This window comes from Capra hircus, chromosome 8, assembly GCF_001704415.2.
Source record: "Capra hircus breed San Clemente chromosome 8, ASM170441v1, whole genome shotgun sequence".
Classification (NCBI taxonomy): domain Eukaryota; kingdom Metazoa; phylum Chordata; class Mammalia; order Artiodactyla; family Bovidae; genus Capra; species Capra hircus.
This window is the reverse complement of record NC_030815.1, coordinates 84,901,739-84,914,971: the sequence shown is the minus strand read 5'-3', so window position 1 is coordinate 84,914,971 and position 13,233 is coordinate 84,901,739. Positions and strand designations below refer to the sequence as shown.

The 13,233-nt window shown below is 48.7% G+C and overlaps 1 protein-coding gene across 1 annotated transcript; it reads right to left on the bottom strand.

Moving 5' to 3' along the window:
- LOC102191613 (cystatin-B-like) lies at positions 6,104 to 6,397 on the bottom strand. The gene has a single exon (XM_005684233.1). The coding sequence runs from the start codon at positions 6,395 to 6,397 to the stop codon at positions 6,104 to 6,106; it is 294 nt and encodes a 97-aa protein (XP_005684290.1).

The window sequence follows — 13,233 nt, the reverse complement described above, 5'->3', positions numbered from 1 at the left end:
TGGTATGGACCTAACAGAAGCAGAAGATATTAAGAAGAGGTGGCAAGAATACACAGAAGAACTATACAAAAAAGATCTTCATGACCCAGATAATCATGATGGTGTGATCACTCACCTAGAGCCAGACATCCTGGAATGTGAAGTCAAGTGGGCCTTAGAAAGCATCACTATGAACAAAGCTAGTGGAGGTGATGGAATTCCAGTTGAGCTATTTCAAATCCTGAAAGATGATGCTGTGAAAGTGCTGCACTCAATATGCCAGCAAATTTGGAAGACTCAGGAGTGGCCACAGGACTGGAAAAGGTCAGTTTTCATTCCAATCCCAGAGAAAGGCAATGCCAAAGAATGCTCAAACTACCGCACAATAGCACTCATCTCACACGCTAGTAAAGTAATGCTCAAAATTCTCCAAGCCAGGCTTCAGCAATATGTGAACCGTGAACTTCCAGATGTTCAAGCTGGATTTAGAAAAGGCAGAGGAACCAGAGATCAAATTGCCAACATCCCCTGGATCATGGAAAAAGCAAGAGAGTTCCAGAAAAACATCTATTTCTGCTTTATCGACTATGCTAAAGCCTTTGACTGTGTGGATCACAATAAACTGTGGAAAATTCTGAGAGAGATGGGAATACCAGACCACCTGACCTGCCTCTTGAGAAACCTATATGCAGGTCAGGAAGCAACAGTTAGAACTGGACATGGAACAACAGACTGGTTCCAAATAGGAAAAGGAGTGCATCAAGGGTGTATATTGTCACCCTGCTTATTTAACTCCTATGCAGAGTACATCATGAGAAACGCTGGACTGGAAGAAACACAAGCTGGAATCCAGATTGCTGGGAGAAATATCAGTAACCTCAGATATGCAGATGACATCACCCTTATCAGAAAGTGAAGAAGAACTAAAAAGCCTCTTGATGAAAGTGAAAGAGGAGAGTGAGAAAGTTGGCTTAAAGCTCAACATTCAGAAAACTAAGATTGTGGCATCTGATCCCATCACTTCATGGCAAATAGATGGGGAAACAGTGGAAACAGTGACAGACTTTATTTTTGGGGGGTCCAAAATCACTGCAGATGGTGATTGCAGTCATGAAATTAAAAGACGCTTACTCCTTGGAAGGAAAGTTATGACCAACCTAGACAGCATATTCAAAAGCAGAGATATTACTTTGCCAGTAAAGGTCCATCTAGTCAAGGCTATGGTTTTTCCTGTGGTCATGTATGGATGTGAGAGTTGGACTGTGAAGAAGGCTGAACGCCAAAGAATTGATGCTTTTGAACTGTGCTGTTGGAGAAGACTCTTGAGAGTCCCTTGGACTGCAAGGAGATCCAACCAGTCTATCCTAAAGGAGATCAGCCCTGGGTGTTCATTGGAAGAACTGATGCTGAGGCTGAAACTCCAATACTTTGGCCACGTCATGCACAGAGTTGACTCACTGGAAAAGACCCTGATGCTGGGAGGGATTGGGGGCAGGAGAAGGGGATGACAGAGGATGAGATGGCTGGATGGTATCACTGACTCGATGGACATGAGTTTGGGTGAACTCCGGGAGTTGGTGATGGACAGGGAGGTCTGGCATGCTGCAATTCATGGGGTCGCAGACATGACTGAGCAACTGAACTGAACTGAACTCTGCATGTAAGTTAAATAACTATGGTGACAATATGCAGCCTTGATGTACTCCTTTCCAAATTTGGAACCAGTCTGTTGTTCCATGTCCCGTTCTAACTGTTGTCTTGACCTGCATACAGGTTGCTCAGGAGGCAGGTAAGGTGGTCTGGCATTCCTTCTCTTTAAGAATTTCCCACAGTTTGTTGTGATCCACACAGTCATAGACTTTAGAATAATCAGTGAAGTAGAAGTAGATTGTTGTTGTTGTTGTTGTTAATTCTCTTGCTTTTTCTATGATCCAGTAAATGTTAGCAATTTGATCTCTGGTTCCTCTGCATTTTCTAAATCCAACTTGTACATCAAAGCTTTCAGTTCACATATTGCTGAAGTCTAGCTTGATGGATTTTGAGCATAATCTTGCTAGCATGTGAAATGAGTGCAGTTGTATGGTAATTTGAACATTCTTCGGCATTGCCTTTCTTTGGGATTGAAATGAAAACTGACCTTTTCCAGTCCTGTGGCCACTGCTGAGTTCTCCAAATTTGCTCACATATTGAGTGCAGTACTTTCACAGCATCATCTTTTAGGATTTGAAATAGCTCAAATGGAATTCCACCACCTCCACTCGCTTTGTTGATAGTAATGCTTTCTAAGGCCCACTTGACTTCACACTCCAGAATGCTTGTCTTTTAAGAGCTATTTTGTACAGTTCTGTATATTCTTGCCACCTCTTTCTTCTTAATCTCTTCTGCTTCTGTTAGGTCCTTGCTGTTTTTGTCCTTTATTATGCTTATCTTTGCACGAAATGTTCCCCTGGTATCTCCAATTTTCCTAAAGACATCTCTAGTCTTTCCCATTCTGTTTTTTTCCCCTCTTTTTCTTTTCATTGTTCACTTTAGAAGGCTTTCTTCTCTCTGCATTGAGTTGCATATATCTTTCCCTTTCTCCTTTGCTTTTCATTTCTCTTCTCAGCTATTTGTAAGGCCTTCTCAGACAACCACTTTGCCTTCTTGATATTTCTTTTTCTTGGGGATGATTATGGTCACCACCTCCTCTACAATGTTACAAACCTCTGTCTAGAGTTCTTCAGGCACCCTCTCTACCAGATTTAGTCACTTGAATCTATTTTTCACTTCCACTGTATAATCATAAGGGATTTGATGTAGGTCATACCTGAATGGGCTACTGGTTTTCCCTACTTTCCTCGATTTGAGCCTGAATTTTGCAATACGGAACTGATAATCTGAGCTACAGTCAGCTCCAGGCCTGCTTTTGCTGACTGTATAGAGCTTCTCCATCTATGGTGGTAAAGGATAAAATCAATCTGGTTTCAGTAGTGACCATCTGGCGATGTCCATGTGTAGAGTTGTCTCTTGTGTTGTTGGAAGAGGGTGTTTGCTATGACCAATGTGTTCTTTTGGCAAAACTTTGTTAGATTTTGCCCTGCTTCATTTTGTACTCCAAGGCCAAACTTGCCTGTTATTCCAGGTATCTGTTGACTTTCTACTTTTGTATTCCAGTCCCCTATGATGAAAAGGACATCTTTTTTTGGTGTTAGTTCTAAAAGGTCTTGTAAGTCTTCATAGAATCATTCAACTTCATCTTCTTCAGCATTAGTGGTTGGAGCATGAAAGTGAAAGTGAAAGTTGCTCAACCATGTCCAACTCTTTGTGACCCTATAGACTGTATAGTTCTCAGAATTCTCCAGGCAAGAATACTGAAGTGGGTTGTCATGCACCTTCTCCAGGAATCTTCCCAACCCAGGGATCAAATCTAGGTCTCCCACATTGCAGGCAGATTCTTTACCAGCTGAGCCACAAGGGAAGCCCAAGAATACTGGAATGGGTAGTCTATCCCTCCTTCAGTGGATCTTCCTGACCCAGGAATCAAACCAGGGTCTCCTGCATTGCAGGCGGATTCTTTACTGAGCTATTGGGGCATAAACTTGGATTTCTGTGATGCTGAATAGTTTGCCTTAGAAACAAACCAAGATCATTCTGTCATTTTTGAGATTGCAACCATTTTGAGTACTATATTTTGGACTCTTTTGTTGCCTATGAGGGCTACTCCTTTTTTTCTAAGGGATTCTTGCCCACAGCTATAGATGTAATGATGATCTGAATTAAATTCACCCATTCCCATCCATTTCAGTTCACTGATTCCTAAAATGTGGATGTTCGTTCTTGTCATCTCCTGTTTGATCACATCCAATTTACCTTGATTCATGGACCTAACAGGTTCCTATGCAATATTATTCTTAACAGTGTTGGACTTTACTTTCACCATCAGACACAACCACAACTGGGTGTCATTTCTGCTTTGGCTCAGCCTCTACATTCTTTCTGTAGCTATTTCTCCACTCTTCTCCAGTAGCATATTGCACACCTATCGACTGTGGGCAGGGGTGGGGGGGCTCATCTTTCAGTGTCATACCTTTTTGCCTTTTCATACTGTTCATGGGGTTCTCAAGGCAAGAATACTGAAGTGGTTTGCCATTCCCTTCCCAGTGGACCACATTTTGTGAGGCCCTAACTAGCAGGGACATGCCCTTCACTGCTCCATGTAGCTGGACAATGCCTTGGTTGTCCCATAGCTGGTGCTCATTGAGTGTATAAACCTTCACTGGCTGTTGGGTGTCAGTCAGTGTGTGGCCCAGAATGGAGGCAAAGGCCCTGCTGGAGTGGCTGGGAAGGGAGTCCAGGAGGCTGGGGCTTCCCAGCCTCTTTGCTGCTGCTGGCCACCGTAGGGCCTATCTTCTACCCAGTAATTGCTGTCTGCCCTGCAGCTGATCTGCCATCCAGGAGTGGAGGGCCTCTCGGCCTCAAGAAAATGCAAATCAAAGCCAGGATGAGATACCGCTTCATACTTACTCAGTTCAGTTCTGTTCAGTTCTGTTGCTCAGTCATGTCCGACTCTTTGCAACCCCATGGACTGCAACACGCCAGGTTTCCCTGTCCATCACCAGCTCCTGAAGCCTGCAAAAAATCACATCCATCGAGTCAGTGATGCCATCCAACCATCTCATCCTCTGTCATCCCCTTCTCCTCCTACCTTCAATCTTTCCCAGCATCAGGGTCTTTTCTAGTGAGTCAGTTCTTTGCATCAGGTGGCCAAATTATTGGAGTTTCAGCTTCAGTGTCAGTCCTTCCAATGAATATTCAGGACTGGCGTCCTTTAGGATGGACTGATTAGATCTCCTTGCAGTCCAGGGGACTCTCCAGAGTCTTCTCCAACACCACAGTTCAAAAGCATCAATTCTTCGGCACTCAGCTCTCTTTATAGTCCAACTCTCACATCCACACATGACCACTGGAGAAACTACAGCTTTGACTAGTTGGACATTTGTTGGCAAAGTAATGTCTCTGCTTTTTAATATGCTGTGTAATTTGGTCATAGATTTTCTTCCAAGGAGCAAGTATCTTTTAATTTCATGGCTGCAGTCACCATCTGCAGTGATTTTGGCCCAAGAAAATAAAGTTTGTCACTCTTTCCATTGTTTCCCCATCTATTTGGCATGAAGTGATGGGACTGGATGCCATGATCATTGTTTTCTGAATGCTGAGTTTTAGGCCAGCTTTTTCACTCTCCTCTTTCACTTTCATCAAGAGGCTCTTTAGTTCCTCTTTGCTTTCTGCCATAAGCATGGTGCCATCTGCATATGTAAAGTTACTGATCTCTCTCCTGGCAATCTTGATTCCAGCTTGTGCTTCATCCAGCTTGGCATTTCGCATGATGTACTCGGCATATAAGTTAAATAAGCAGGGTAACAATATACGGCCTTGATGTACTCCTTTTCCTATTTGGAACCAGTCCATTTTTACATATCCAGTTCTAACTGTTGCTTTTTGTCCTGCATACAGGTTTCTCAGGAGGCAGGTAAGGTGGTCTGGTATTCCTACCTCTTGAAGAATTTTCCACAGTTTGTTGTGATCCACACAATCAATGACTTTAGTGTAGTCAATGAAGCAGAAAGAAGTGAGTGTCAGGGACAGAGAGGAGTGGGGATTGTGGAGTTAATGTTTGATGGAGACAGTTTGTGTTTGGTTTCACAACATTGTGAGTATAAGTGCTGCCACTGAATTGTGTACTTAAAATGATTAATATTGAAAATTTTATGGTGTACACATTTCACCACAATTGAAAATAATGTGATATGCCGAAAAACATTGACTGGGATGCTTTAAGTATGTGAATTGTATCATATGTGAATTATATCAACAATAAAGTTTTTCAAAAAGCAATCAACTTTTTACATTTTTGTGTGAAGACAGAATATATATATATATGTATTTAAAGATAACAGAATCCCTCCTTGAAAGTGATTTAGTTAAGATCATTGATTAGATGGGGAAAAAATGAACACAATGAAAGCTAGGAACAGAGACACCCAAGATGTGGGTCTCACTCCCACCCCAAGTGGCACTGCCTATGGTCCCAGACAAGTGTGCAGAGGAGAGTCCCATGTGGGAGATGGACTCTGCAAAATCAGGACTAGAAGCACGTCACTTCATCTTGTCTGCCTTTGTGGATCTGGTAGCTGGTCAAGGCCACTGGCTTGTTCTCCTGTGGAAGGCTTTCAAACACTTGAATGTGCACAAAGTCATCATCCATTTGAACTTTGATGAAGAAGGTCCTCCCAGCAACCCCTTGGCTTTTGAACTCCACAGCATTGAACACTGGGAACTTCTTGTTTTCCTTCTCTTCCAGCGGAGACTTCACTTTGTCAGCAATGGCCTGGATCTCAGCCATGGTCAGCTGCTTGGCAGGGGACACACCACACATCATCTCAGTGGTGGGTCCGCGGACACCAGGAGGCGGTCATGGAGCGGCGGTCACGCTGCACCAGCAGTTGCACAGGAGCAGCAGACACTCGCAGGAATTTGATGTGCATTTTATTGTACATAAATTATACTCAATAAAGCAGCTAACAAAACTAAGTATGAATTACTTTGATAAAAATAAAAATCAAATTTTAAGAAAAAAATTCCTTCTCAATCATTCGACAGTACAGATTTAACACAGAGGGAAACAAAACTTCCCGCTGTGTCCCTGCTGCCCTGAGATGCATTCATTCAAATGCGAATCAAATGCCTATCACTTAGCACGTACCAGGTGAGCTGTGACCTGGGCACATGCCTCAGTTTATCTCACTGGCCTTAGGAAGCAGTGAGACACTGAGATGCAAGAAAACAGAAACGGAACCATGGTAACTTTATTTAAGCCCTTCAAGCCTTGGTTTCTTTATCCATAAAATAGAATAACAATAATGTCTGCTTCAAAAGATTAATAGAAGCATCTTAGAAAAGGCTAAGCAGTATTGGGCATGCAGAAAGGGCTAGATACACATTGGCTACTTGCGGGGTGGGGGGCATGGTCCCAGCAAGGGACACATGGTCATTGCCTGGACCTTTGAAACATAGCAAGAGGGGAGACCCTGCGTCAGGAGAGAAAGGTGAGGGCAGAGACCAGGCCTGGAGGCCAACAGTGACCTTGGTACACCTCTTGGTCCCTGAGAGGGTCTGGGGTCATGGCAGGTAAGTAATCTGGGAGGGGTATGCAGCGCCGGGAAGAGACATAGGAGCTGGTCCTGGGACCTTGGCTGAGCCCAAAGTGGAGACCAGGGGCCCCATGACTATACAGAAGTACAGTACTAATACTTTATTCAGACCCATTCCAAGACTGGGGATATCCATGTCCTTACCTGGAAAAAAATAGTGGGGGTTACTCAGTGAGGCAGTGAAGAAATGGAAGAGGAAAGGGGCTCATATTCCCCACCTTGTCCTCAGTCTCCCCATGGCATAGTGCTCTAGGGTATGCCCACCCCTCAACCCCAGGGACCCAGCCCATGCCCCTTCTGCCCTCGCAGATCCGTCCATCCCACCAGGCCCGCCCCCTTGCCCCGCTTGGACAGCCTGGCTGGGCTATGAATAGCACATGGCCCTTTTCCTTTCCAAATATAAAATGTTTGCTTTCAATCAGGGGCGTCTGGGGAAATGGAAATTATAGGATTGGAGAGTGTCCTTGGGTAAAGAAATACCTCGAATGCCGAAACCTCGCAGGGCCTCTGATTAGGGCTGGAATAATTCCTGCTGTAATATAAACAATCCTCGCTCGGCTAATGGGGGGCGGGGGAGCGGGGCCAGAAAACAGGGGCGCACGCTGCCTCTTTGTTCTCTCCCCTCCCAGCATGCCTGTGTGGCTGGGCCAGGGCTCGGGGTCCAGAGCAGACAGCTTGAGAGGCTCAGGACGTCAGAAGCCTCGGCTCCTGGGGTGCTGAGTGACCATGGGTGAAGTCCTTCCCCAGGGTCCCCTGCTCCTGCCATAGCGAGTGGCAGACGGATTCTCCATGAGGAGCAGCCAGTCGGCTTCAGAAGCTTGGACCTGCTCTGGGGGCTGACGAAGAACACGGGGTGGGGGGTGGGGTGCAGGGAGGCCAGCTGAGTAGATGACCAGGGAGAGAGGAGAGGAGCCTGGGAAAATGGCTCTGAACAAAGTTTCCCAAGTGGTTGGTCAGTTAGTCAGCAAATACTTCTCAGTGTCTCCCTGAAGCACCAGGATGTGAAGGTGCTAATGTGCTGTCCCCACCCTGGAGGGGCACAGAATCTGTCTGGTAAATACACCAACAACAAACCATGAGCCTGGCAGCAGTGGCTTAGGGCAGAGGCCCTGGGAAGGGGCTTTGCACATCCCGGTGGCTCCCAGCTTACGTACAGGAGGGACAGCTGCCTGCCACTCAAAGCGTGAAGGCTGTGCCTCGGACGCCCTGCCTATGTCTTCAGCAATGTGCAATCAGCTCTCAACATCCCATCAGCTGGCCTGGTTAGCTAGCACCTCAATTAACCAGAGCAGGGAATGTCCTCAAAATCAGTATGCATTTGATAACATCCAGCTCCAAAGCCAAGCTTTTTTTTCTGTTTTGCAGAGGAACCTCTCAGGCTAACAGCTCTTCTTGACACCTCATTCTCAAATGTACAGTTATCTTGATGCAAATCACTAAGAGAGAGAAAGCAGGTCAAGCTCCTCTTAAAACAGAGAAACTGGGAAACTGTAGGAAGCATTTGTAAAGATTCACACGTCACAGACCTATGTGGCCATGTAGGTTACAGTCAAACCATGCTGAGGACACAGCCAATCAGTCTAGTGGTGGGGGCTGGGAAGGGTACTGGCTTGCTGCGTCTCTATGGCTGCAGCCTCTCATCTGTAAAATGGGTGCAAATGGCAAAGGAAAACCAGCCAAGGTGATATTGAGGAAGATGAATCAGGGGTGCTTTGTGGAGGATCAGGTCCTGTCCTGATGGAGCTAGGGGTCCTGGAGGAACCTTCAGTCCACAGCGTGGCTGGCTCATGGAGACCAGCCCAACACCCAGTTCTGAGAGTGGCCAGTTCAAGTTGGCCCCCATGTACTGAAGGCCCAGACAGTGTGAACACAAGAGGAGGCCTACAATGCGGGCTGGTGTCTCTGAAGAGAAGCGGAAGTATGGACAGGGCAAGGAAAGAAGCTGGGGTTTCTGGATGGTTGGGAGGGGAGGCTGTTAGCCCCAGGCCTGAGAGCTGGGCCTGCTTTGAGGGAGGGGCTGGGAACATACCTGACCGCTCTCTCCCACCTTCCCATCTCCTGCTGCTTCCTCCCAGGATGGATACTCAGGATGGTCGGGATGCAACTGGTGGGTCCAGAGCAGGTGAAGGAGGGGAAGAGAAGAAGGGGGCAATGTGGGGACACCTGCCCAGTGCTCTCCAACAGTGGACACACACTCCCCCAAGGGGGCAGGGGCTGCAGCCAGATCTCTGCCGAGTGTCTGAGTGATGGGACTTGACCCTCACATGGCAGCTCCGCATCTTAAGTGAGAACATGTTGAAAACCCTTCAACGTGGGGAAGCATTTGCAAGCCTCCTCAGAACCCCAACTGGCGGCTGCCCTGCAGCTTGGGGCCAGCAGGAGGAAGCCATCACCTGCAGCAGTGGCTCCTGGGGCTGGGGGTGGGAGTGGGGGCCCTGCCCAGGAGGGTGGGGTGGGAATAGGCCCCAGGAATGTAATGGCAGCGTTCTCCTAGGCAGATGGGCCCCCCACCCACACACCCTGGGCCGCCAGCGGTTCCGTATTTATACTACATTAATAATGGTTTAAACGTTCTCATAAATAGATGCTGATTAATTGGCAATCCATTTGCTGAAGCCTGGGCTGCCAGACGGTTTCCTGGAGGCCCGTTCCACATCCCGATAAACACCATCAGGGAGCAAGGCAGGCGCTAATGTAGTGGGCGTCCCTCCCGGGCCGCAGCCCGAGAGCAATTCCTCAAGCCTGAAAGGGCCCGACCTGGAACTCCAGCCTCACACAGCAGGGCGCCAGCCGGGTTGGGCCCAGTCCACCCCCAACAGACTTTGGCTTCAGCCCCGCCCCTTGAGCTGGTCCTGGTGGACAGTGCCCTTCCTGCAGTGCTCCTGACACCTAAGAAAAGCTGGGTCACCAGGGATCTGAGCTTGAGGCCAGAACCCTGTCCTGTTGCTTGTTGGTTCACCTGTTCCTCCACTCATTCAGGCTGTCAGTTGTTTCTTCATTTAGAGGAGTCTGCCCCGGGACAAGCCTGGAGGGTGTCAGGGAAGGGCCTGAGGACTGGGAGCCCCTTCACAAGGCCTTGGACTTCTGGGAGACCATTTTCGGAGGATGCCTGGTGGATGGAATCCCTCAGCGCAGGTGTGAACCAAGGGCAGAAACTCTGTGCTCCCAGTTAGTAAGTAGGGCCTTAGCTGGGCATCACTGCCCATGGATGGCCCTCTTGAGGCAGGTTTGCTCCTGCCCTCTCTCAGGTCTCCCAGCTCTGCATCCCCAGCCTGCATGGCCCACTTCCGGTTCACCTGGCAGATGCCCCTGTACTTTCCAGCCTGAGCCCCAGCCCCCTCCCTTGTAGGATGGGGACTCCCTTGCACCTTCACACAGGAGCCCCTTCCCAGCCCAGTGTCCCTGTCCCTAGTGTGGCAGCCCACAGTCTGCTCATGTTCTGGGACCCCCACCACACCAGCCATTACTGAAAGCTGTTTCATAGTGTCACATGCCCCGCCTCCCACCTCCACAGATGGGACCACTGACATCTGACAGTCACCTGCCCAAGGTCACCTGGCAGTTAAGTGCCACACTCAAGACTCAAACCCCAGGTCCACTAGAGAGGGTCCTAACTATTGCCACGCTGCCCGATGCTGGGTTGTTGAAAGAATGAAAGCAGGAGGGATGAATGAATGAATTCTACCAGCCCAGATCCAGGGAGTAAAGGGGTTGGGGGAGGGGCCTCCCCTGGTGACTGGTTTTTAAAACTCAGGCAGACCCAGAGCCTGAGTGCGGAGGTCAAAGGTGGCCGTTGATGGTTGTCACTCAAGCAAAATAGGCCCATTTTCATTTTTCACTTGGGCCCAGACCCCTCCAAACAGACAGTGATTAGACCCTGATTGAGCCTTTCCTCTGCCTGATGACTCCCACATGTGACCCGCTCCCAAATTACATGCAAATGTTCCGCCGATGAGCTGCTGAAAGCCCCTGGCCTCCCAGCCAGCTCCTGCCGCTGCGCAGGCGCCCTTCGTGCAGGTGTGTGCAGGGCCAGGTCACCACCAGAGGCACCTGCAGGCCTCTGAGCTCCACAGTGCCCCTAGGGGTGATGCACCTGAGCCTCAGTCTGCTCATCTGTAGAGAGGGCATATTGACAGAGCGAAAGCTGCCTCACAGTGAGCATGCCCACAGTGAGCATGATATTACATTTAAGAAGACAAAGTGCCTGGGATCAAAAGACACATGGACTAGTTATTCCATGTTGGTCTCTGATTCTATGAGTCCCTGCCTCCCAGGGGTGTTGGGGACAGACTAAACAGACATATCTAGCTGCTTAGAACAGGGCTGGGCATGAGTACTCACACCTGTCTCTGTCACTATGATTTTTACGGGGACTGTGCAAAAAGAAGGCAAACCCTCTCCTCCAAGAAGTCTGGAGCCCGTCCACAGATATTTCACTGCTCCCTGGGCAGCAGCTATGGTCACTGGAGACTTCTTTGTACCCACCAGCCCTATGTAGGTGCCCCACCCTGCCTGTCCCATGAGGGTGGTGACACCCTGAGTCTCATTTTCAGTGGGAGTCACTGTGGGGCCAAGAGAGGCCCACGGTCACAGAGCTGGCCAATGGTGAAGACATCCTGAGGGCCTAGCACATACCCTCAACTTCGGAGCCGAAGCCCTGGCCTGCAGATGGCAGGATTCTCCTCTGCCATCCCAGCCCTGGCCATTTACCTCCTGTGAGGCTGGTAGAGCACTATAGCCCTTTCCATGAACTGGGAGGGAAAGGTTCCTGACAGCCTTGCGTCTACGCTTTAAGGTGCCCCAGTTGGATCTTCGATCTCATCCTCTCCTTCATTCATTCATTTATTTAGCAAGGCCTTCTCTGACCACTTTCCTGTGTCTGGACTTCCGGTTAAGCCTCTGTTTACAATGTGGGAGACCAGGGTTCGATCCCTGGGTCAGGAAGATCCCCTGAAGAAGGAAATGGCAATTCACTCTAGTACTATTGCCTGGAAAATCCCATGGACAGAGGAGCCTGATAGGCTACAGTCCATGGGGTTGCAAAGAGTTGGACACGACTGAGCAACTTTACTCTCTAACCACACACCTTAGTTTCCTCCCCACCCTCGAGCATGTTTCATTGTATTCTCAGTGCAGATACCTCTTTGACATGAGCTGGTTCGTGGGTTGGTTCGCTCTTGCCTGGGTCACTGGTAGAACATCAGCTTCACCAGGGCAAGAGCCATGTTCATCTCCCTCACCTGGATTAGAGCCATTGTGAAATGCACACTCCAGAGAAAGAGAGAGAGAGAGATGGGGTGGGGGTAGGAGGACAAGGAAGAAAGAGCAAAGAGCGAGAGGAAGAGAGAAGGAGAGAAACAGAGACAGAGAAGGAGGGAGAGAGAAACAGAGGAAGAAAGGGGGAGAGGTGGGAATGAAGGATCCGTGCTTGGGATCGGAGAGAGTTTGGATGCGGAAGAGGGGAGTTGGGGGCCCAGGTAAGGATGGAGGCAGGCCTTGGAAAAAGAGTGGGCAGATGGGCAGGGGCTTTGGTTTAACTATGTGAAGTGACCAGCTCTGGTTCTAGGGTCAGACTGAGCGGGGTCAGGGAAGGGTGAGGTGGAGACATGAACACATGGGCCATGCAAACTGCTGGGAAGGCTGGGCACTACGCACAGGGGTTCTGTGGAGTCCAGCTAGTCTCAATGGACATGCTGAGCTCTCTGGAGGGAGACTGCACCCTCCCCAGCCAGGAGGGATGTCTTTCCTTAAATCCTGGCTCAGATGGTGAAGAATCTGCCTGCAATGTGAGAGACCTGGGTTCAATCCCTCGGTCAGGAAGATCCTCTGGGGAATGGATTGGCTACTCACTCCAGTATTCTTGCCTGGAGAATCCCATGGACATAGCAGCCTGGCAGGCTACAGTCCATGGGGTTACAAAGAGTTGGATACGACTGAGTGATGAACACACACACACACAAGAGCAGTGGGGGCCTTTGGTTGGCTCATTCTGGGGAAGAGGAGATCTGAACTGCTGGGGCTATCTGCCTGTGGGTTTGTCTGTGAGTTAAAGGCTGGGAAGGAT